General features: G+C 48.8%; 1 protein-coding gene across 10 annotated transcripts in view; it reads left to right on the forward strand.

Annotated features, from left to right (window-relative positions):
• Window positions 1-25,000, forward strand: part of mast2 (microtubule associated serine/threonine kinase 2) — a 125,981-nt gene that overhangs the window by 93,821 nt on the left and 7,160 nt on the right. For 5 of the 10 annotated variants that reach the window (XM_054734465.2, XM_054734466.2, XM_054734472.2 and 2 more), the window contains 16 exons: window positions 1,117-1,137; window positions 1,695-1,773; window positions 2,318-2,472; window positions 4,115-4,190; window positions 11,512-11,721; window positions 15,206-15,307; window positions 17,827-17,959; window positions 18,033-18,100; window positions 18,237-18,340; window positions 18,428-18,636; window positions 18,846-18,984; window positions 19,057-19,189; window positions 19,287-19,452; window positions 19,797-19,898; window positions 21,918-22,040; window positions 22,115-22,224. In XM_054734465.2, coding sequence (XP_054590440.1) covers window positions 1,117-1,137; window positions 1,695-1,773; window positions 2,318-2,472; window positions 4,115-4,190; window positions 11,512-11,721; window positions 15,206-15,307; window positions 17,827-17,959; window positions 18,033-18,100; window positions 18,237-18,340; window positions 18,428-18,636; window positions 18,846-18,984; window positions 19,057-19,189; window positions 19,287-19,452; window positions 19,797-19,898; window positions 21,918-22,040; window positions 22,115-22,224 — 1,930 coding nt within the window. Of the gene's footprint in view, window positions 1-1,116; window positions 1,138-1,694; window positions 1,774-1,953; window positions 2,082-2,317; window positions 2,473-4,114; window positions 4,191-10,407; window positions 10,513-11,511; window positions 11,722-15,205; window positions 15,308-17,826; window positions 17,960-18,032; window positions 18,101-18,236; window positions 18,341-18,427; window positions 18,637-18,845; window positions 18,985-19,056; window positions 19,190-19,286; window positions 19,453-19,796; window positions 19,899-21,917; window positions 22,041-22,114; window positions 22,225-25,000 lie in introns of those variants that run through there. The other 5 variants (XM_054734467.2, XM_054734468.2, XM_054734469.2 and 2 more) reach the window with 5 other exon arrangements.

A 25,000-nucleotide genomic window follows, 5' to 3' on the forward strand; every position in this document is an offset into this window, starting at 1 on the left:
CAGCAGGAACCACGAGAACAGATGTGTGTTTAGTTTATGAGCAGAAACTGAACCCGTGTTTGATCCGCGTGTCCAGATTTATTCTGGTCACACGGATCAAATCCATAGAGGAAGTAGCGGTGTGCAGCTTTTACAGGGATTAGTCTGGGAACCTGACGGCCGAGGAGGAGGAAGATGGCCACTCCTTCTCTCAGCGTGGATCATGTGTGTGTTTACACCCATGGGCTCTAACTCAAATGAACTGACGGTTTGGAGAGATAAATCACAGCCAGCCTGCCTCTCCGTGTAGATGATGTTGTTGCCATGGTAACGAACCTTTCCTGTACCACCTCCTTTAAACCTTTGGAGGCAGCTGAAACAAGCCAAAGTGTCCTGCTGCTGAGCTTAGCCTCCATCACCGTGGCAACAGTGACATCATGTGGTGCAGCTCAGTACCAACAGGAGTGCTGAGAGGCTGCAGCGGTACACCAGCAGATTCATCCCGTACCTCCTGAAACGATGGCCCGGTGTCGGGTCAGCGTCGTCATTGAAGTTTGCTTCTGATTCAGCGTAGACATCCGAGCCAACTTCAGGTAGCTTAGGTTTAAAACAGCTACATTTTCCATCTTTCTGGGAAGACCGCAGATCCATGAAAGGAACTCCACGGACTAACGCATCAGCAGAACCTCAGAAATGTCCCAGAGTCGGTGAAAGAGTTGTACCTGTTTTAGAACCGGAGCGCTCTTCCGAGGCTGCCGCACTTCCTGTGTGGGATGATCCTTTAGTCCTGCCGGTCCCGCTCAGCGTTTTAACCTGGATGTTCTCTCTTCGGGACGGTTCTAACAGCCGCTTAGAAACCAACTTTACTGCAGTTACGGTTCTGATGAGAGAACGTTAGCCTCCTCCCCTGCATCTGGGCCTCTGATCAGAGGATGTCCTAAACTGGACACCGTAGTTCCAACTGAAACCTTCACTGTGTGTGTGTGTGTGTGTGTGTGTGTGTGTGTGTGTGTGTGTGTGTGTGTGTGTGTGTGTGTGTGTGTGTGTGTGTGTGTGTGTGTGTGTGTGTGTGTGTGTGTGTGTGTGTGTGTGAGAGAGAGAGAGAGTGATTCAGCGTCTGTTTTGTGTTTCTCACAGCCACGGACACCGGAGTGACAGGTAACCACATAAACCTCAAGACACCCCCACCCCCCCACCCTAACTGCCCCCCCTTTCCCGCATGGCTTGCTGCTCGTCTGCGGTCCTGTAGAGTTTCTGCTCCTGCTGCTCTCACACCTTTCTTTCCACCTCAGACATGTGAGTTGGAGCACCTGAGCACACCTGAGCGTAGCGCTTTGTTTGGTGCTTGGGCCGTGTGAAGGCGTTGTATAAATAAAGTTTAGTAATAATAGTAGAGCGGGTTGTCCAGTAATCAGAAGGTTGCAGGTTTGATCCTGGGTCCAACCACAGAATGCTTCTGTTGTGTCCTTGGGCAAGACACGTGAACCCCCTTGTGTGCCGGTGGTGGTCGGAGGGGCCGGTGGCGCCAGCGTGTGACAGCCCCACCTCTGTCAGAGCGCCCCAGTGTGGTAAAGTGCCTTGGGGGGTTGTGCTGGTGGTTCAACTCCCATCATGCTTCACTGCCGAGTCATGATCCTGTTTTTGTTCCTCCTGCTAACAGATTTTAGAGGCAGAACTTTGTCCCTCAACAACCTTGGTTTGTGTCTGCTTTTCAGGACGGATGGCCGCCGCTGGTCTCTGGCCTCGCTGCCTTCCTCTGGGTATGGAACCAACACCCCCAGCTCCACCGTCTCGGTACGTCCGACTATCATCGACCACCGCCCCAGGTGTCTGTGGCAGTCACGCTCATGATGCCTGACCAAAGTATCGGGTCAGGGCACAGCTGGGATCCAGTCAGAGCCTCGGTGTTCTCCTGTAGCTGGACTTTAAACGCGTCTCTCCTCCTGATAAATCCGTGCTCGAGTCTGGAACTTAGCTTCTGAGTCGGGAAGTGCAGAAATGTGAGATGACTCTGAAACGAGTTGGAGACATCTGTTAGGAACGTGGAAGAACCCAGTCCCTGATGTAGGATGGAGCTGATCCGTAGAGACGGAGGATCTCAGGTGTGTTCTGGACGCTAAAGCAGGACACTTCAGGTCCCCTCTAACCAGGATCTGCTGGTTTAGGGAGACGACGTGAACCGGGTCCAAGTTCAGAGTCAGAACCTGACTGAATGTTTTATTTCTGCCTGACCTTTAAAGGAGCCTTAATCTGAGCCCGGTCCGTTCCCAGCTCCGTCCAGAACCTCCGGTAGCTGCTGGTTGTAATCTGTGCTCCCTCTGTGCTCCTCCTCTCACAGTCCTCCTGTTCATCCCAGGAGAAACTGCACCAGCTGCCCTTCCAGCCCACGCCGGACGAGCTGTGCTTCCTCACCAAACACTTCAGCTCGGAGAGCATCACGGAGCAGGACGGCCGCCACTCTCCCGCCATGAGACCGCGCTCCCGCAGCCTCAGGTACCGGCGCCGCTTTGGTCACACGCGGAGAAATCCGCTTTCACGTTGAGGTGTCTGGTAGCAGCTTTAGTCTCAGGATCAGAACCAGGACCATGATCAGAACCAGAACAACCCAGTGTCTCAAGGCTGTGGACCGGACTTCTACGTGAGAGCCGGGTTTTTGTTGGTTCATTAAACCTAATCAGGTCAAAAAAAGTTTTCAGTGTTTACTTTTAAAACTGGAGTTTTAAAAAGTACAAAATCTGGTTCTGGACTATTGGACTGGGTTCTACTGTCACTGAGAGTGAGCACGTCTGAAGCCCTCCTGTCTCAGGGGGCGGGGTTTCACGCAGTCCCCACCAGACAGCTCGTTAATGACTCGACCAACCAGCTCCCAGCTCCCTGAGCGCCAACTGATCGATGACATCACCATTCAGACAGGAAGCAGCATGGTCTCAGTCTGGTTCTGGTCCTTGTTCTGGTTTTGGCCTACGTTCTGGGCTGACGGGTTCTGGATCAGAACCAGAACAGATGGGAATAAACAGTTAATTAAATTAAACAGACGGATTATTCGGAGTAATCTCTATTAAAGGACGACTCCGCGTAGAAACGTTGAATTTGTCTTTTGAATTTAATGTGTTAATGTTAGATATGCTAATGATGTGTGTGTGTGTGTGTGTGGGGGGGGGGGGGGTGTCCATGTCGTCCTCCACCTCCTGTCCCCCGTCAGCAGCTCCTTCTCTTCTGCTAGCGAGACGTGAAAAGGTGGAGGCTGCTGATGGTTTCACCTTCATCTGGAACTTGTCTCGGTTTGCTCAGACCTTCTGAGACGTGATGGATGCTTCCTGCACCGAGGCGTCTGATTGGTGGACAGGTTGAACTTGTGGCTGACAGACTCACTCAGACGTGGCTGCAGAAGCGTTTCCTTCCGAAGGAGACCCTGAGGTCCTGCTGGTGTCCCTCCACTGTTTCATTCCCCGGCTGACCCAGACTGCCACTTCCTGTCTGACCTTTATTCTTTAAAATGTCTTTTTTGATCCAAAGATATGCAAAGCAGTGTTACGTCCAAGAGAAGCCTGGATGATTCCAGACAGCTGCTGGAGGAGCCAAGCTTCGTTAGAAAACAGGATCAGATCTGGACCAGCTCAAAGGTTTTGCACCAGCTAACTGTTAGCGTTAGCAACTTCACCACACAGCAGAACTCCTCCAGGCTTGTGTTATTTGTGGGGATAAACATTTACGTTGCAGAGCAAATAGGGTCAGTGGTGGTCTTGTTGCTGTTAGCCAATCAGAGAAGAGATGACCACATATCAGGAAATAAGACTCCACATTGTGCCGTGTAAAGCTCTCCTCTGCTGCAGCAGACTTGTCCCTGCTGGTGCAGGCGCCCTGAATACGGCTTGCAAGGCACTCATTCCTACCAGAGACCACTGCAAATGTACTGATTAAATAAGTTTCCCACGCCTTTATAAACGAGTCCAGAGTGATGAAGACAGGGTCTCAGTGTAAAAACAACTTTGTTTTGTTTTCCAGTCCGTTGTTGACATTCATGTGTGTTGCAGCTCTACGGGGGTCACACATGATCTCTGTTTGTGTTTTCCTGACAGCTGATTGATGTGAGCACCTGAACAACCACCTCACGAGTCTTTTGTTTTCTTTTCAGCCCTGGACGCTCGCCTGTCTCCTTTGACCATGAGATCATGATGATGAACCATGTCTACAAGGAGCGCTTCCCCAAGGTATGGATCACACACATGCACCACCTGTCCGTTCTTACTTCCTCCTGTCACCACAGATTATCTGCTGCTGTGGCCCCAGACTCTGGAGCTCTCTCCCCCTGAGCCTGAGACCAGTGGACTCAGTGGTCTCCTTTAAACTCACCTGTTCAGGCTTTGGTGGGACCTTTCCCTTTCCCAGGATCCACTGATTTCCTTCTTTCTTAATAATTTTCTTTCTCCCTTTCCTTTTAGCCACATATTTTTTCTCATTTTTATATTTTAATATGTTTAACCCTTTGATGCATACTGGTCACTACAGTGGACAGGTACTCAAAAACAAAATTTTTTTTTACTATTAAGCACAGCTGTTGAAGACTTAACTGCATTTGAGCCCTTCCATTTGGACTTCAGTAAGGCAAGCCAACATGTTTCATATTCAGAATACACGCTGTCCACTGAGGTGAACATGTAATAAATTATTAGTAAATTATTAAATGTCACAAAATTATTTGTTGAAATTTGTTTCATTCACACCTGAAGATGAATGAAAAAAAGTTAAATAATCATGGTGGAAGATTTCATAATTCATGCATCAAAGGGTTAAATCATTTAATTTTTACATTTTTGTTCTTGTGAAGCTCTTCATGATTTTTATCTTGAGAGGCGCTTTATAGAAAATAATTTTATTTCTTCTTTCATACTTCCTGTTCCCTCCTGTATCTCCTGTTCCCTCTTGTTCCTCCTGTTCCCTCATGTTACTCCTGTTTCCTCCTGTTTTTCCTGTTTCTCCTGTTTCCTCCTGTTTCCTCCTGTTCCTCCTGGTTCCTCCTGTTTCTCCTGGTTCCTCCTGTTCCCTCTTGTTCCTCCTGTTCCCTCATGTTACTCCTGTTTCCTCCTGTTTTTCCTGTTTCTCCTGTTTCCTCCTGTTTCCTCCTGTTTCTCCTGTTCCTCCTGTTCCCTCCTATTTCTTCTGTTCCCTCCTGTTTTTCCTGTTTTCTTTCTGTTTCTCCTGTTTCCTCCTGTTACTCCTGTTCCCTCCCGTTCCTTCTGTTACCCCTGTTTCTCCTGTTTCCTCCTGTTACCCCTGTTTCTCCTGTTTCCTCCTGTTACCCCTGTTTCTCCTGTTTCCTCCTGTTTCTCCTTTTTCCTCCTGTTACTCCTGTTTCCTCCTGTCTCCCGTTTCCTCCTGTTTCTACTGTTGCTTCTGTTTCATCCTGTATCTCTTCTTTCCTCCTGTTCCTCTTGTTTCCCCCTATTTCTCCTGTTCCTCCTGTTTCCTCCTGTTTCTCCTGTTTCATCCTGTTTCTCTTCTTTCCTCCTGTTTTCTCTTGTTTCCTCCTTTTCCTCCTGTTCCTCCTGTTTCCCCCTGTTCCTCCTGTTTCTCCTGTTCCTCCTGTTTCCTCCTGTTCCTCCTGTTTCTCCTGTTTCATCCTGTTTCTCTTCTTTCCTCCTGTTTCTCCTGTTTCCTCCTTTTCCTCCTGTTCCTCCTGTTTCCCCCTGTTCCTCCTGTTTCTCCTGTTCCTCCTTTTTCCTCCTGTTTCTCCTGTTTCATCCTGTTTCTCTTCTTTCCTCCTGTTTCTCCTGTTTCCTCCTGTTCCTCCTGTTTCTCCTGTTCCTCCTGTTTCCTCCTGTTCCTCCTGTTTCTCCTGTTTCATCCTGTTTCTCTTCTTTCCTCCTGTTTCTCCTGTTTCCTCCTTTTCCTCCTGTTCCTCCTGTTTCCCCCTGTTCCTCCTGTTTCTCCTGTTCCTCCTTTTTCCTCCTGTTTCTCCTGTTTCATCCTGTTTCTCTTCTTTCCTCCTGTTTCCTCCTGTTACTCCTGTTCCCTCCTGTTTCTCCTGTTTCTCCTGTTCCTCCTTTTTCCTCCTGTTTCCTCCTTTTCCTCCTGTTCCTCCTGTTTCCCCCTGTTCCTCCTGTTTCTCCTGTTCCTCCTGTTTCCTCCTGTTCCTCCTGTTTCTCCTGTTTCATCCTGTTTCTCTTCTTTCCTCCTGTTTCTCCTGTTTCCTCCTTTTCCTCCTGTTCCTCCTGTTTCCCCCTGTTCCTCCTGTTTCTCCTGTTCCTCCTTTTTCCTCCTGTTTCCTCCTGTTCCTCCTGTTACTCCTGTTCCCTCCTGTTTCTCCTGTTTCCTCCTGTTACTCCTGTTCCCTCCTGTTTCTCCTGTTTCCTCCTGTTAATCCTGTTCCCTCCCGTTCCTCCTGTTTCCTCCTGTTACCCCTGTTTCTCCTGTTTCCTCCTGTTACCCCTGTTTCTCCTGTTTCCTCCTGTTACCCCTGTTTCTCCTGTTACCCCTGTTTCTCCTGTTTCCTCCTGTTCCTCCTGTTTCTCCTTTTTCCTCCTGTTACTCCTGTTTCCTCCTGTGTCTCCCGTTTCCTCCTGTTTCTACTGTTACTTCTGTTTCATCCTGTATCTCTTCTTTCCTCCTGTTCCTCCTGTTTCCCCCTGTTTCTCCTGTTCCTCCTGTTTCCTCCTGTTTCTCCTGTTTCATCCTGTTTCTCTTCTTTCCTCCTGTTTTCTCTTGTTTCCTCCTTTTCCTCCTGTTCCTCCTGTTTCCCCCGTTCCTCCTGTTTCTCCTGTTCCTCCTGTTTCCTCCTGTTCCTCCTGTTTCATCCTGTTTCTCTTCTTTCCTCCTGTTTCTCCTGTTTCCTCCTTTTCCTCCTGTTCCTCCTGTTTCCCCCTGTTCCTCCTGTTTCTCCTGTTCCTCCTTTTTCCTCCTATTTCCTCCTGTTCCTCCTGTTACTCCTGTTCCCTCCTGTTTCTCCTGTTTCCTCCTGTTACTCCTGTTCCCTCCTGTTTCTCCTGTTTCCTCCTGTTACTCCTGTTCCCTCCTGTTTCCTCCGGTTACTCCTGTTCCCTCCTGTTTCTCCTGTTTCCTCCTGTTACCCCTGTTCCTCCTGTTTCCTCCTGTTACCCCTGTTCCTCCTGTTTCTCCTGTTTCATCCTGTTTCTCTTCTTTCCTTCTGATTCCTCCTGTTTCCTCCTTTTTCCTCCTGTTACCCCTGTTCCTCCTGTTTCTCCTGTTTCATCCTGTTTCTCTTCTTTCCTCCTGTTTCCTCACTCCTGTTTCGTCTGGTTACTCCTGTTACTCCTGTTTCTCCTGTTTCCTCCTGTTGCTCTTGTTTTCTCCTGTTCCCTCATGTTACTCCCATTTCCTCCTGTTACCTCCTGTTACTCCGGGTTCCTCCTGTTACTCCTGTTCCCTCCTGTTTCTCCTGTTCCTCCTGTTTCTCCTGTTACTTCTGTTTCCTCCTGTTTCCTCCTGTTTCTCCTGTTACATCTGTTTCCTCCTGTTTCCTCCAGTTTCCTCCTGTTTCTCATCTTTCCTCCTGTTTCCTCCTCTTACTCCTGTTCCCTCCTGTTTCTCCTGTTTCCTCCTGTTTCTCCTGTTTCCTCCTGTTCCCTCCTGTTTCTCCTGTTTCCTCCTGTTTCTCCTGTTTCCTCCTTTTTCTCCTCTTTCCTCCTGTTTCCTCCTCTTACTCCTGTTCCCTCCTGTTTCCTCCTGTTACCCCTGTTTCTCCTGTTTCCTCCTGTTACCCCTGTTTCTCCTGTTTCCTCCTGTTTCTCCTTTTTCCTCCTGTTACTCCTGTTTCCTCCTGTCTCCCGTTTCCTCCTGTTTCTACTGTTGCTTCTGTTTCATCCTGTATCTCTTCTTTCCTCCTGTTCCTCTTGTTTCCCCCTATTTCTCCTGTTCCTCCTGTTTCCTCCTGTTTCCTCCTGTTTCTCCTGTTTCATCCTGTTTCTCTTCTTTCCTCCTGTTTTCTCTTGTTTCCTCCTTTTCCTCCTGTTCCTCCTGTTTCCCCCTGTTCCTCCTGTTTCTCCTGTTCCTCCTGTTTCCTCCTGTTCCTCCTGTTTCTCCTGTTTCATCCTGTTTCTCTTCTTTCCTCCTGTTTCTCCTGTTTCCTCCTTTTCCTCCTGTTCCTCCTGTTTCCCCCTGTTCCTCCTGTTTCTCCTGTTCCTCCTTTTTCCTCCTGTTTCTCCTGTTTCATCCTGTTTCTCTTCTTTCCTCCTGTTTCTCCTGTTTCCTCCTGTTCCTCCTGTTTCTCCTGTTCCTCCTGTTTCCTCCTGTTCCTCCTGTTTCTCCTGTTTCATCCTGTTTCTCTTCTTTTCTCCTGTTTCCTCCTTTTCCTCCTGTTCCTCCTGTTTCCCCCTGTTCCTCCTGTTTCTCCTGTTCCTCCTTTTTCCTCCTGTTTCTCCTGTTTCATCCTGTTTCTCTTCTTTCCTCCTGTTTCCTCCTTTTCCTCCTGTTCCTCCTGTTTCCCCCTGTTCCTCCTGTTACTCCTGTTCCCTCCTGTTTCTCCTGTTTCCTCCTGTTACTCCTGTTCCCTCCTGTTTCTCCTGTTCCTCCTTTTTCCTCCTGTTTCCTCCTTTTCCTCCTGTTCCTCCTGTTTCCCCCTGTTCCTCCTGTTTCTCCTGTTCCTCCTGTTTCCTCCTGTTCCTCCTGTTTCTCCTGTTTCATCCTGTTTCTCTTCTTTCCTCCTGTTTCTCCTGTTTCCTCCTTTTCCTCCCGTTCCTCCTGTTTCCCCCTGTTCCTCCTGTTTCTCCTGTTCCTCCTTTTTCCTCCTGTTTCCTCCTGTTCCTCCTGTTACTCCTGTTCCCTCCTGTTTCTCCTGTTTCCTCCTGTTACTCCTGTTCCCTCCTGTTTCTCCTGTTTCCATCTGTTAATCCTGTTCCCTCCCGTTCCTCCTGTTTCCTCCTGTTACCCCTGTTTCTCCTGTTTCCTCCTGTTACCCCTGTTTCTCCTGTTTCCTCCTGTTACCCCTGTTTCTCCTGTTACCCCTGTTTCTCCTGTTTCCTCCTGTTCCTCCTGTTTCTCCTTTTTCCTCCTGTTACTCCTGTTTCCTCCTGTGTCTCCCGTTTCCTCCTGTTTCTACTGTTACTTCTGTTTCATCCTGTATCTCTTCTTTCCTCCTGTTCCTCCTGTTTCCCCCTGTTTCTCCTGTTCCTCCTGTTTCCTCCTGTTTCTCCTGTTTCATCCTGTTTCTCTTCTTTCCTCCTGTTTTCTCTTGTTTCCTCCTTTTCCTCCTGTTCCTCCTGTTTCCCCCTGTTCCTCCTGTTTCTCCTGTTCCTCCTGTTTCCTCCTGTTCCTCCTGTTTCATCCTGTTTCTCTTCTTTCCTCCTGTTTCTCCTGTTTCCTCCTTTTCCTCCTGTTCCTCCTGTTTCCCCCTGTTCCTCCTGTTTCTCCTGTTCCTCCTTTTTCCTCCTATTTCCTCCTGTTCCTCCTGTTACTCCTGTTCCCTCCTGTTTCTCCTGTTTCCTCCTGTTACTCCTGTTCCCTCCTGTTTCTCCTGTTTCCTCCTGTTACTCATGTTCCCTCCTGTTTCCTCCGGTTACTCCTGTTCCCTCCTGTTTCTCCTGTTTCCTCCTGTTACCCCTGTTCCTCCTGTTTCCTCCTGTTACCCCTGTTCCTCCTGTTTCTCCTGTTTCATCCTGTTTCTCTTCTTTCCTTCTGATTCCTCCTGTTTCCTCCTTTTTCCTCCTGTTACCCCTGTTCCTCCTGTTTCTCCTGTTTCATCCTGTTTCTCTTCTTTCCTCCTGTTTCCTCACTCCTGTTTCGTCTGGTTACTCCTGTTACTCCTGTTTCTCCTGTTTCCTCCTGTTGCTCTTGTTTTCTCCTGTTCCCTCATGTTACTCCCATTTCCTCCTGTTACCTCCTGTTACTCCGGGTTCCTCCTGTTACTCCTGTTCCCTCCTGTTTCTCCTGTTCCTCCTGTTTCTCCTGTTACTTCTGTTTCCTCCTGTTTCCTCCTGTTTCTCCTGTTACATCTGTTTCCTCCTGTTTCCTCCAGTTTCCTCCTGTTTCTCATCTTTCCTCCTGTTTCCTCCTCTTACTCCTGTTCCCTCCTGTTTCTCCTGTTTCCTCCTGTTTCTCCTGTTTCCTCCTGTTCCCTCCTGTTTCTCCTGTTTCCTCCTGTTTCTCCTGTTTCCTCCTTTTTCTCCTCTTTCCTCCTGTTTCCTCCTGTTTCTCCTGTTTCCTCCTTTTTCTCCTCTTTCCTCCTGTTTCCTCCTGTTTCTCCTGTTTTCTCCTGTTACTCCTGTTCCCTCCTCTTTCTCCTCTTTCCTCCTGTTTCCTCCTCTTACTCCTGTTCCCTCCTGTTTCCTCCTGTTTCTCCTGTTACTCCTGTTCCCTCCTGTTTCTCCTGTTTCCTCCCGTGCCTCCTGTTTCTCCTGTTTCCTCCTGTTTCTCCTGTTTCCTCCTGTTACTCCTGTTTCCTCCTGTTTCTCCTGTTGCTATAGACATGAGTACGCAGACACCCCATTGGGCGCTGGGGAGTGTAACGGTGTTGAGTAACGATGCCCGTTTCTGTGCAGCCTACGGTTACAACTACTGGTGTACTATTGAAAAAAAATGGTATGGGATTACTATTGACTTTTTTAGCCTACCTGATTAGAATTTATATTTACATTTATTTTGTTTTATTATAATAATAAATGTCTGATTTTGTGGGAAAAGCCTGATAAAATGTATTTTTAATTGGCTGAGCATCTTCCTCAGTAGACATGAATGCGCTGGGGTGAATGGAGACCATCTAACATCCTGGTCACTATGGCAGCTTCAGTAGGCAGTGCCAGTCCACGGGGCGTCTGTGACTCCCTGTTACCTCCACATGGGAACACTGGGCACAGGGACTGAACAGGAACAGGTTATCTGCTGCACTGATCTGATTGGTTAATAAACAAAATGTTTGGTCTGATTTTCAGTTTTTCATACAAATACAGTGAAATCAGCTGGTAAATACAACACATGTTAACATAGTAAGCATATCCACACATGGAAAGTATCATTGTGAATAAATCTCATGGCTCTAGCTCTTCTGTAACTTCAGAGTGTAAAAGCAGCTCACGGTCCGAAAACGTTTGGAGACCCCGATGGGATCAGAAGCAGCGTTTAGCTACAAAAACATGTTTACTGTTATTCTCATCAGCTTCTTCCTGCTCCTTTTCGAGCTCAACATAAAGATTTGTTCTTTTCTTTGTAATATTTTGCAGACTTGAGAGCGATGTCTGTTTTCTTTAAATATTTATGTTGGAATAAATAAATCTAATCACTCTTTAGCCTCTGCTTCCTCCTGCTGAAGCTCTGATGGAGGAATTCCAGTTTGCTTTATTCAGGTTTTCTGTTTCCTCCTATTTCATTATAAACTAAAGCTTTTAATATGAACCAAACATAAATAAAATGCTGTTTCTGGCTCGGTTTTCCGGAACTTCGGGTTCAGATCAGGACTGTGATGGAAAAGCTGTGGGATGTCTTTCATTTCCTGTTTAATATTTACCTTTTAGGGGATTTTCTGTAATAAAGCGGACTGTCTGGTTCCCAATGATCATGTATGTGACTATTCCCACCCCTCAGGCGACGGCTCAGATGGAGGAGCGTCTGGCTGACCTGCTCGCCTCCTCAGCCCCAGAAAAGGTCCGCCCACTAGCCGACGGGGTCCTGAGCTTCATTCACCACCAGCTGATCGAGCTGTCCAGAGACTGCCTGGAGAAAAGCAGAGAAGACCTCATCACCTCCCGCTACTTCTACGAGCTGCAGGAGAACCTGGAGAAGCTGCTGCAGGATGTGAGTCCAGCAGGGAGCCGGGAGCGCCGGCGTTTAGCCACCATCAGCAACAGGAAGTAGAAGCTTCCGCATTGGGAATGTTAGAGGAAGTTTACAGAAATTACGTTTTTCTGAAATGAAACAGAAGAAAAAAAATCTTTTATTACGTTCAGATTTTTTATTTTATGTTGGGAAATAAACACGAGTTTACTTTTCTTACGATTCATAAAATAATCAAAACATGTAAAAGTTCCTCTAAAACTCAGGAAACGTTTGTTTCTCAGTTGTTCCTTTCAAATGTTTTTATTTTATTTAGAAAATGTTTGGATTATTTTATGAATTTAAATTGTGTTTAAAAAAGCTGGAAGTGGAGTTTCTGAAGTAAAACCAGAACAATAATCATGTAGGTGAAAGTAGGGACATGTATGGAAGGCAAAAAGTAGCAAAATAAAGTCATTAACGCAAAATCAATATTTAAACTTCAGGGTAGTTCTTATTTATTCATGTTTTACTTTTAGTTTTAAATATTGTTTATTTATCAGTTTAAAATCTTCCTAAATTCTCAAGAACAAACGGATAAAAATGTTCTTCACCATTTTATCATTTGTCCTAAAGTTTCATTCTTTTATTGAGTCTTTTGTTGTAAAGTTTTTATTTATAGATGAATGATGAAGGACGCACACTTGGGTTGCTCCCTTCAGAGTCGGGGGACACGGACGGAGCTTGGGTTGGAACCAGCAACCCTCCCACGAGCCCTCGTGAACGTAGATCAGAGACTTTAGGATGAAAACTTTATTCCTCCTGAGAAAAATCTAATAAAAGGTTCAACAAATTAAATAAACAATCTATTCACACAAAATCAGATTCAAAAACATGAAAACATCTGAAACAAATTCATGAAAAAGGAAAACTTGTTTCTGCTTTACGACTCATGAAAGGTCCTTCCTGTTCTCCGAACCTTCCATCCAAACATCTCCACCGTCGGAGCGTCTCCGTCTCGCTCTCATCGCGCAACACGTGCCTTTGTTCACTCAACGGCTTTGTGTGATGTCATCGTCATTAGCTCTGTGTGATGTCATCGTCATTAGCTCTGTGTGATGCCATCGTCATTAGCTCTGTGTGATGTCATCGTCATTAGCTCTGTGTGATGTCATCGTCATTAGCTCTGTGTGATGTCATCGTCATTAGCTCTGTGTGATGTCATCGTCATTAGCTCTGTGTGATGTCATCGTTGTGTGTGTGTGTGTGTGTGTGTGTGTGTTTATCGGTTCCCAGCGGCCTCTTGTTGACCTGTTCCGCTACGACACACACAAACTACCTCTCAATCATAACACACACACACACACTCTCTGGATTTTAATTTCACACTCCAGCGGTCGCTTGGGGCTGAAGGATTGCTCTCCCAGACAAACAGAAGGAGTCTCAGCTTTGATAAGTGGGCGGGGCTTTAGTGGGATTCCCCTGCTCGTGATTGGCTGAGAGCTACTGTGAGTTTGTGAGAAAGCACATCTGGATTTCACGCTGCAGTGCAGCGTGTGATGTCATCAGCAGTTGGACTGATTAGGGTTTTAGTTTGGGGCGTGCAGCAGCAGGTGATCAGACGGCGTGAGCAGGTGGACGTTCTCCTTCCTGCCTCACTGTGGAAAGATCTCCTTCTTTTTCTGGGAACATGTCCTGTGTCTCGTGGCAGAGGAGGCTGCAGACAGAGGAGGTGCTGGAGGAGGTGCTGAGGAGGAAGGTGTTGATGCACAGCTGGAGCGAGGAAGAATTTACAGTTGAGTTAATTTGCTGTTTGACTCCATCAAGGTCTGGTTGTGTTTAATCTTCCTCGTCAGTCGGTCTCAGGGGCACACTGACCCATGTTAGAGGTTGGGGTTTGGTTCTGGTGCAGTTCTGACGGGTTTGGGCCATTGCTGCTACATGTTCTAGAAGTCTGGTGTGCGTTGATCTGGACGGCTCTATAGAGCGGACATCTTTTAGCCCGTATTCTTGTCTGCAGCCAGGCTCGCCGGGTTTGTTAGGCTGATTTCTGCTGTTGTTGAGAACAGGAAGTGTTTTTGTGTCACACTGAATCCAGATCACTCAGAGCCTTTCCATTTCCTGTTGATTTTCTTAATGTGTCAGGTAGACGTCGGGGGGGGGGGGGTGCGTAAGTGTTGCCCCAGGTGTTAAAACTGCATTCTGGGCCTATAGATAAATGGATGTGGTGTTTCTGTGCACGTAGGGTGGTGTTCTGAAGTAACGTGTTCTTAGTTTGTTCTTGAGAGACTTCAAACCTCACATCCTATGTCTACATTTGCACTCCCAGACACACACACACACACACACACACACACACACACACACACACACACACACACACACACATTTAATTTGATCTATAAATAATTCAGGGAGGGGATTTCAAGGCCTGTTCAGACAATCAGCAGCAGGTCAGAGGTTTTGTTTCGGAACATCTGCCTGACACACACACACACACGCGCGCACACACACGTGTTAGACTCCACAAAACAGATCTCTTCAAGCCTGGCAGTTTCAATGTTTTTATTTTATTTTATTTATTTATTTTGACCGCGTCCTGTCTGGCTGTGAAGCAATCAGAAGGATGTCTGGTAGCTTCGGCTATAACGCCACGGCTGATACCAAAACTTCATTAGAAATATTTACGGTGGTTTTAAATCACAACGGAGACAGAAGTGTAAGAAAGGGCGGGAAGGTGGGGCGAGTTCACAAAGTAAACGACACATGATGAACAAGGATGTGCTTCTAGTTCTGCAGAAAGAGAGAGAGAGAAAATACCTGTACAATAAAACCAAAATATCACTGCTCCCCCAACACAAGCATATAGATACCAGTAAGAACTGTTGCTGAAAAGCACACGATAATGAATCCCAGTGCATTTAGCGCCAACCACAGCCTTAGGCCATCTAGCAGCTGCTCCAGGGCCCTGGGAGATAACTACGGCAAGCCCCCAGGCCCACCCGCAGCCGCCCACCTTGGAGCAGCTGGGCTCAGAACCCAAGGGCGCCGACAAGGACTTGACGGCACCCAGGGATCACAACCCCCCCAGGCAGCCACTGGGAGCGACCCGACAGATGCCGACTCTCGGCCCTTTCTAATTATTCCAGGTTTATTTTGCTCCTAAACTCTGATTTTCTAGAAGGTCAGCTCCTGCCGAGCTATCCTGCTGAATTCTGGGTAAATTGCTCCGTCTTCTGGCTGCCTGTCAATCTATGGAGCGTACAGAGAATAAGTCTGAGGTCACCCTGACTTAGATTACCCCCCAGGCATCGCAGAAAGTCACTCCGCTTTCGGTTGGTCCTCAAACACCTGGCTCTACTTTGTCCATGAAAGACAAACGGGAGACGGAGACGTTTCTGCTGCGCCGGCGGATAAAACCTCAGCAGCTAGAGAATCGGTCTGGTTTAGCGAGGAGATTAGACACATCCTGGTTTCATACAAATGTTTAAACGCAGAGATGACCCCCGTGTGTTTCTGGTTTCAGGCTCACGAACGTTCAGGGAGCGCTGAAGTGACGTTTGTGACTCAGCTGGTGAAGAAGCTGATGATCATCATCGCCCGTCCAGCTCGTCTCCTGGAGTGTCTGGTAGGAAACATTCAGATCTTCCTGTTGGTTTCCTCTAGGAGCCTCAGGAAGGTTACTACTTTAAATGTTCGGAACGATCAACCAGTGTGAAGGGATTTGGACTTTCTCCTGATTAAACCAAGCGGTCTCCCAGAAACGTAGTGGAGGTTGATCCCAGAGGCTGCAGACGCCCGTAACCACCCCTGCTTCCCCTTCAGAGGGAATTATTTTAGCCCTTATATTTGTTGAATGGGGTCTAGTTCCTCCCGACTCCTGAGAAGATCGGTGTTTACTTCATTTATTAGACCTTTGTTAGACCAGGTGAGTCCCCGTTCTGATGTACCACGACCTGGCCAAGAGGCACCAAGAGCAGCAACCATGTAAACAAGCGTGTGTTTACAGCAGCAGACATAAGGACGTTGTCCCACGCCGTTCAGCCTGAGTAATCAGGGCGCTCTGGAGGTGAGTTTAATGTTTTTGCCGTTCATTCTGGTCGTTTGGTGTGCCACAAGAGGAATGAACAGATGGTGTGAGCTGTGGAGATGATCAGTGATGAAGTTGCTGTAGCGTAAATGACCACGGCTGTTGAGGAGTGAGTGAAGGTATGCGGAGTTTTGCTGCTGATTGTTTGGAATATGAACTTCCAGTGTAACGCGCTGTGGGAATGAGGTGATGGCCAGTTAACCAGAGGGTACAGGTCCCAGTGGGGATGCTGGGAGTGGCACCACACACTAAATAGGGATCGGCATCCATGTTGGTATCGGCCGATGTCATTTTGAACACATCGGTCCGATCGGTAAAACTGGGCTGGTATTAACAACCAGTACTTCTTCTGTTTGTGCGCCAGCTTCCTGTTTCAGCGACTGTGTGGCGCTGCTCCATGAGAATGGAGGCAGTGCTCAACTCTGCCTCCAGAGGGCGCATGCACTCTGCCTGAATGAGTTAGGGTGTGCGGGGGCGGGCCCATCTCTGTTTCCCCTCTCGCTTCTGCATGTGTAAATGATCAGGAAACCGGTAAATTCAGCCATTTAACCATAAACGTACTGAAATCATGCAGAAAACTGAAGTATAGAGCACTGAGTTGACACTGACTTTATATTAAGGCATTACTAGCATTTTACTTGTCCCGATGACAAGAGACGCAGTGCCTCCTCTGACCCCACATCACTCATCTCATCTCATCCTTCCCAGCTCGGGTCCTCTACCAGAGACCTGGGAGGGTGCTGCAGTATCTGAGTCTGATGTTTCTCCTGGGATCCGCTTTACCCACTCCTCCAGTTTGGGGGTTACTGCCCCGATGACCACGGCCACCACCGATGTCCTCACTCTCCAGGCTTTCTCTAGTTCTTCTCTGAGGCCCTGGTGCTTCTCTGGGTTCTCGTGTTCCTTTTTCCTGATGTTGCATCACTTGGTATCACCACAACATCTGTCCTCTGTGGTTTGTCCACCACCATTTAGTCAGTCTGGATCTGAAAGTCCCACAGGAGCTCGGCTCTCTGGTTCTCTACCACCTTAGGGGGCGTTACCACCTTGACCTTGGGGCTTCCAGTCCATACTCTGCACAGATGTTCCTTGGTCATGGCGTTCCATGGAAGCTTTCCCTGCCAGCATCTCACACCCTGCAGGTCTGTGGCGGACTGTCTCAGGGGCCTCTAGCCTACAGCTTGGGTCTGGTCTGGTGTGGTAGATCTTGGCCTCTGTTGCTCTGGTGTTCAGGGCTGTTCCTGTGCAGCCATGATGAGAGTCTCTGTGCTGTCCTTCAGACCAGCTCCTTCTAGCTACTGGTCGGATTTCTTTATCAGCCACTTCAGTTATCTGTTGGTGGTACATCCATGTAGGGGTCAGTCCTCCCATGATGGCATCTCCAGCATCTCCCCCTCTGTTCACCGTTGTCTGAGACGATCACTGAGCGTGTCGTCTGTTGGAGCCTTGACCTGGAGGTACTTATGGATCTCGGATGTTTGATCCTGGACGGTGGCTCTCACACTCACTAGTCCTGGACCTCCTTCCTTACGGCTAGTGTACAGGGTGCTGGGTTTGGGACGGATCTGACCACACTTCTGACTGACTGTGTTGTAAAGCACCTTGGGGGGTTCCAGGACTCTAGAAGGCGCTGTATCAAATACAGGCCATGTACCATGTATGTGTTTGAGGCGTTCTGACCAATCACAGGCTTGCGTTCTCCGTCTCATTAGACGGATGTTCCGTCCTTGCGAGGGCTCTCCAGCAGGCTCGCCAGGACGGATGATGGCGTTAGACGTCCGTCCCGATGCAGACGGCGTGTGAATCAGGCTTAGAAGGTACTCGTTCCTGCAGGACTACAGATGTGCGTGTTAGACGAGCGTCCCACACCTTTAAGCAGAAAAGTGTCACAAACTATAATCATCATCAGTTTTTTGCTGTTTATTTATCTTCGTTAAAGAAAAGTGGTGAAAATAAATATTAGGGTTGTTCTTACCTGTCAGATCTGTTTCTGCCATGTTTGGTTCTGTGCTGCTGTTCTGGCGACCCACCTTCACCTTCATCCCCCTCCTCTGCAGGAGTTTGACCCGGAGGAGTTTTACCACCTGCTGGAAGCGGCTGAGGGCCATGCCAAGGAAGGTCAGGGCATCAAGTGTGACATCCCGCGGTACATCATCAGCCAGCTGGGGCTCACCAGAGACCCGCTGGAGGGTAAAACAACCAAACAAGCTTGTTGTTGTTTACATCTCCTTTGGTTTAACCCAGCAGCGGTGTTTGGTTTCAGAAATGACCCAGCTGAGCAGTTACGACAGCGGGAACCCGGAAACGCCTGAGACAGACGATTCAGTCGACGTGAGTAAAGAGTCGGAGTCGGGAAGACGAGCACCAACCTTTAGAGATTAAACTCGTGGTGCTAGCCTCAGATTTTCAGGTTTTCACTCAGGAGAAGGTGCAGCTGCAGGACTGTTCTTCTTCTGCTGCGTTTCAGAGTCAGAGCACCACCGTCCCTCCCTCGCCTCCACAGACCAAGACCAGAACTCCTCGAGAAGAGGACTTTGAGACCATCAAGCTCATCAGCAACGGCGCCTACGGGTCCGTCTGCGTCTCTTCGCTCCAGATCTGTCGTGACAGCTGCTTTCCACCGTTCTGAGCGTTTACCGATGTCTTTGTCTGGTGCAGAGCGGTTTATCTGGTCCGTCACAAAGAAACCAGGCAGCGATTCGCCATGAAGAAGATCAACAAGCAGAACTTGATCCTGAGGAATCAGGTCCAGCAGGCCTTCGTAGAGCGAGACATCCTGACCTTCGCCGAGAATCCGTTTGTTGTTTCCATGTTCTGTTCCTTTGAGACCAGGAGGCATCTGTGCATGGTGATGGAGTACGTGGAGGGTAAGATGAACACCTGCTGGAGGTGCTTCTCAGTGCAAACGGGTCAGAAACCGGATTTTAGGTTGTTTATGGAGGGAAGCTGACTCAGATACTGTTGAGCTGCGTTTGAATGAAGAGGAGGAGCTGTGCTTCCACTGCTCCTCACCAGGAAGGGCTGGGAGGGAGTCACCGTGGCAACCAGGGGCTCTGACCTGTGTTGTGGTGTGCAGGTGGAGACTGCGCCACGCTGCTGAAGAACATCAAAGCGCTGCCGGTGGACATGGCTCGGCTGTACTTCGCCGAGACCGTCCTCGCGTTGGAGTATCTCCACAACTACGGCATCGTGCACCGAGACCTCAAACCTGACAAGTAAGAACCGGTCAGGAACGTGTCTTTGGGGCTGAACTCACCTGCTGAACGAGTCTTCTGTCCTCTGTCCAGTCTTCTCATCACGTCCATGGGACACATCAAGCTGACGGACTTTGGCCTGTCTAAGATCGGACTCATGAGTCTCACCACAAACCTGTACGAAGGCCACATTGAGAAGGATGCCCGGGAGTTCCTGGATAAACAGGTACGGCCAGTTAAATGTCGAGTAAACAAAGAACCGGGTCTGGGCCAGAACCAGACAATCAAGTGTTTAGTTTGGGTTTGCCCCGCCCCCTTCACAGGTGTGTGGCACTCCGGAGTACATCGCCCCAGAGGTGATTCTGCGTCAGGGCTACGGAAAGCCGGTGGACTGGTGGGCCATGGGGGTCATCCTGTACGAGTTCCTGGTGGGCTGCGCTCCCTTCTTTGGAGACACAACGGAGGAACTGTTTGGTCAGGTGATCAGTGGTGAGTAGGCGTGGCCTTTGTTACAGGCTCAGACATTCTGCCCCTCCCCCTAGAACGTATGATTAGTTAAATGTAGAGAGCTAATTTGACTCCGCCCTCATTTCCTCCTGTCAGACCGGACAGGTACTTTTAGTTCCAGCAGAAACTAAAGTTTCTCAGTAACTTTAGGCTCAGCAGTAATATTCACCAACAAATACAAGAGCTACCAAAGAAAACTGACTTTGAATGCAGTTTGAGTTCCTGAGCAGGTGATGTCCTCACCTGAGGAGGAAGTCTCAACAGAATCTTTAAGCATCTGTTATTGTCGGTTTGCTCTGGAGACTTTTTCTTTCTGTTTGGATCAGATGAGATCGTCTGGCCGGAGGGAGACGAAGTTCTTCCTCAGGATGCTCAGGACCTCATCTCCAAGTTGCTGCGGCAGAATCCTCTGGAACGACTTGGCACAGGTATGGAATACACACACACACACACACACATATATATATATATATATGTATGTATATATACATAGACACACATATATATGTGTATATGTATATATGTGTATATGTATATGTATATATACACATATATATATATATATATATATGTGTGTATAAATATGTGTATGTATGTATGTATGTGTATATGTATATATATATATATATATATATATATATATATATATATATATATATATATATATATATATATATATATATATATACATATACATACATATACCGTAAATCCTCTAATATTAGCCTGTATTTAATTAACTGCCGGGTATCATATTTTGGCCGGTGTCGAAGTCGGCGGAGGTGAATAATGGCCGTTTTTTTATTGTGGCCGGGTGGAATGTGGTAATAAGCAAGTACGGGGGGCGGTTGTGTCATCGTCTCACTTTTGATTTGCCAGTGATAGACCTCGAGGGTAACTTTAACCGTGCGGAGACGAAGAGGAGGCGAAAATTTGATATCAAGTTCAAAGAGAACGTGCTGATTATGCTGCAGAACACTCTGGGGAGCAGCAGCAGGGGTTGTCTGAACTAGTCACTAGTCGACTTCACCGCTCTATAGTGACTTGTTATGCCTGTCATCGACTAGTCGCTGTCACGTGATAATGACCGGCAAGATGCAGTCCTCGGAAAAGACAGCAGCCTGCTGTCAGCAGGTGACAAGCTCCTGCGCGTCGAGAGGCAACGCACTGTGCCAGAGCGTCGGTACTGACACCCGCCGTAAAACGGACATTTAACCAAATTGTGACGTTTACCCTCTCGCAATTTAACCTTCCCCTCACTCCATCCTAACCTTAACCAGCTTGCACATGCAAAGCTCTGATCGTTGATGCGCTCCAGACATCTGCGTCCTGAGCACGGCCACAGTAACATTATCACATCAGGTGTCGCCACCTCAAAAACTAATTTAACACGCGATCGTTCATGTCAGCTCATTTCCTTTTATGTTTTCTGTCTTTTATTCTTTTATTTGTGCCTGATGCGTTTCGCTGCTGTGGATCGGGGCGCATCACCTGTTTTGTCCTCTGTGACGCACCGATCACTGATGCGGCCGGCGAGCACTCCGCTGTTTCTGCGGTCGGTAGATCTTTTAGAGCTGCAGTTCAAAGGTAACTCATAAGGTGAATATATATGAAGCCAGGTAGCAGTTTCTCTTTAGGACTGAGAGGAGATGCAGGAAGATAATAAACAGACAGGACAGAAAAATAGTCAAATAAAAACAAGTTAGTTTTTGTACCTGCTGGTTGCAACAAACAGACACCATTGAAAGTAATCAGAAGTGAGGAACAGAAAATGAAATAATTATTTTAATGTTTAGAGCAGCAGGAACTCTGAGAGGCTGCAGGCGCATCAGTGAGTTTGTGGCCGCTGCGCAGGGGGAGGGGGGAGAGGGCTGAAGCAGGGGGAGGGGGGAGAGGGCTGAAGTAGGGGGAGGGGGGGGAGGGCTGAAGCAGAAACTACCGTTGTTAAAAGAAATGTGTTTAACTTTGAAAATGTGGGCGCAATTTTAAATGTCAAAAACTCCAGCGAACCAACCAAACTCAAATAGGAATTGAGGCCTGCCTCTAATTCTGGCCCTCCTTCCAATAAAGGCCTGGAGCTTGATGAGCTTGAGTCAAATACAGGCCTGGGCCTGTATTAGAGGATTTACGGTATATATATACATACATACAAACAAAGAAACAGGAGCAAAGCTATCTAGGATGATGGGCCTGGTTGGAGTCGGGAGAGGCGGCGATAAGGCTGAAGGAGAGATGCTAGATCTGACCTTATTGACTTTGTCCACAAAGAAAGACAGAAAGTTCTCACAGTCTAGTGTTTCCATCACCTGATAACCTCTCAGGTTGTCCACCTCAGTAGTCACGTCCAAATGATGCAATCTGGCTTTTCAAGAGGAATCTAGTGACCTCAAACGGAGACGATGATGTCATTCCTGTCTCAGGCCCTCGTGTCTTCATCTTTTCCACAGGAGGTGCGTTTGAGGTGAAGCAGCACTCGTTCTTCACAGACCTGGACTGGACCGGCCTGCTGAGACAGAAAGCCGAGTTCATCCCTCAGCTGGAGTCTGAAGAGGACACCAGTTACTTCGACAGTACGTTCCTGACTCGCCTACAGCTGTTTCAGGTGTTCGCTGTGGGCCCTAACAGGCATGTGTTTGTGTGCCAGCGCGTTCGGACCGGTACCACCACGTGGATTCAGAGGACGAAGAAGACACCAACGATGAAGAGCACGTGGAGATACGACAGTTCTCATCCTGTTCCCCTCGATTCAGCAAGGTACAAGCAGATCCTGGAATCAGTGGCACCCCAGAAAACGTTGGTGGGGGCCAGATGGGGCCTGGGGACCGTTTGGGGGCACGCCAACACGGTCCTTGTGATAATTCTGGGAGGGTTTAGGCTGCGGCCGTGCATCACATGATGCTTTCTTCTTCCGCATTCAAGCAACATCGTCTAAGACGCTCGGCTGAAGCTCTAAATCTGCAGTTATTTAAATGTTCAGAACAGCAACGTTCTCCTGTCGCCGTCGTCTCCAAACACCCACCGCCTTACCGACGTTTAACGCGTAGTTTCCAAACACCCACCGCCTTACCGACGTTTAACGCGTCGTCTCCAAACACCCACCGCCTTACCGACGTTTAACGCGTAGTTTCCAAACACCCACCGCCTTACCGACGTTTAACGCGTAGTTTCCAAACACCCACCGCCTTACCGACGTTTAACGCGTCGTCTCCAAACACCCACCGCCTTACCGACGTTTAACGCGTAGTTTCCAAACACCCACCGCCTTACCGACGTTTAACGCGTAGTTTCCAAACACCCACCGCCTTACCGACGTTTAACGCGTCGTCTCCAAACACCCACCGCCTTACCGACGTTTAACGCGTAGTTTCCAAACACCCACCGCCTTACCGACGTTTAACGCGTAGTTTCCAAACACCCACCGCCTTACCGACGTTTAACGCGTCGTCTCCAAACACCCACCGCCTTACCGACGTTTAACGCGTAGTTTCCAAACACCCACCGCCTTACCGACGTTTAACGCGTCGTCTCCAAACACCCACCGCCTTACCGACGTTTAACGCGTCGTCTCCAAACACCCACCGCCTTACCGACGTTTAACGCGTAGTTTCCAAACACCCACCGCCTTACCGACGTTTAACGCGTAGTTTCCAAACACCCACCGCCTTACCGACGTTTAACGCGTCGTCTCCAAACACCCACCGCCTTACCGACGTTTAACGCGTAGTTTCCAAACACCCACCGCCTTACCGACGTTTAACGCGTCGTCTCCAAACACCCACCGCCTTACCGACGTTTAACGCTTAGTTTCCAAACACCCACCGCCTTACCGACGTTTAACGCGTCGTCTCCAAACACCCACCGCCTTACCGACGTTTAACGCGTAGTTTCCAAACACCCACCGCCTTACCGACGTTTAACGCGTCGTCTCCAAACACCCACCGCCTTACCGACGTTTAACGCGTCGTCTCCAAACACCCACCGCCTTACCGACGTTTAACGCGTAGTTTCCAAACACCCACCGCCTTACCGACGTTTAACGCGTCGTCTCCAAACACCCACCGCCTTACCGACGTTTAACGCGTAGTTTCCAAACACCCACCGCCTTACCGACGTTTAACGCGTAGTTTCCAAACACCCACCGCCTTACCGACGTTTAACGCGTCGTCTCCAAACACCCACCGCCTTACCGACGTTTAACGCGTAGTTTCCAAACACCCACCGCCTTACCGACGTTTAACGCGTAGTTTCCAAACACCCACCGCCTTACCGACGTTTAACGCGTCGTCTCCAAACACCCACCGCCTTACCGACGTTTAACGCGTCGTTTCCAAACACCCACCGCCTTACCGACGTTTAACGCGTCGTTTCCAAACACCCACCGCCTTACCGACGTTTAACGCGTCGTCTCCAAACACCCACCGCCTTACCGACATTTAACGCGTCGTCTCCAAACACCCACCGCCTTATCGACGTTTAACGTGTCGTCTCCAAACACCCACCGCCTTACCGACGTTTAACGCGTAGTTTCCAAACACCCACCGCCTTACCGACGTTTAACGCGTCGTCTCCAAACACCCACCGCCTTACCGACGTTTAACGCGTAGTTTCCAAACACCCACCGCCTTACCGACGTTTAACGTGTCGTCTCCAAACACCCACCGCCTTACCGACGTTTAACGCGTAGTTTCCAAACACCCACCGCCTTACCGACGTTTAACGCGTCGTCTCCAAACACCCACCGCCTTACCGACGTTTAACGCGTCGTCTCCAAACACCCACCGCCTTACCGACGTTTAACGCGTCGTCTCCAAACACCCACCGCCTTACCGACGTTTAACGCGTCGTCTCCAAACACCCACCGCCTTACCGACGTTTAACGCGTCGTTTCCAAACACCCACCGCCTTACCGACGTTTAACGCGTCGTCTCCAAACACCCACCGCCTTACCGACGTTTAACGCGTCGTCTCCAAACACCCACCGCCTTACCGACGTTTAACGCGTCGTTTCCAAACACCCACCGCCTTACCGACGTTTAACGCGTCGTTTCCAAACACCCACCGCCTTACCGACGTTTAACGCGTCGTTTCCAGACACCCACCGCCTTACCGACGTTTAACGCGTAGTTTCCAAACACCCACCGCCTTACCGACGTTTAACGCGTCGTCTCCAAACACCCACCGCCTTACCGACGTTTAACGCGTCGTCTCCAAACACCCACCGCCTTACCGACGTTTAACGCGTCGTCTCCAAACACCCACCGCCTTACCGACGTTTAACGCGTCGTTTCCAAACACCCACCGCCTTACCGACGTTTAACGCGTCGTCTCCAAACACCCACCGCCTTACCGACGTTTAACGCGTCGTTTCCAAACACCCACCGCCTTACCGACGTTTAACGCGTCGTTTCCAAACACCCACCGCCTTACCGACGTTTAACGCGTCGTCTCCAAACACCCACCGCCTTACCGACGTTTAACGCGTCGTCTCCAAACACCCACCGCCTTACCGACGTTTAACGCGTCGTTTCCA

This window comes from Nothobranchius furzeri, chromosome 8 (genome assembly GCF_043380555.1).
Source record: "Nothobranchius furzeri strain GRZ-AD chromosome 8, NfurGRZ-RIMD1, whole genome shotgun sequence".
Classification (NCBI taxonomy): Eukaryota; Metazoa; Chordata; class Actinopteri; order Cyprinodontiformes; family Nothobranchiidae; genus Nothobranchius; species Nothobranchius furzeri.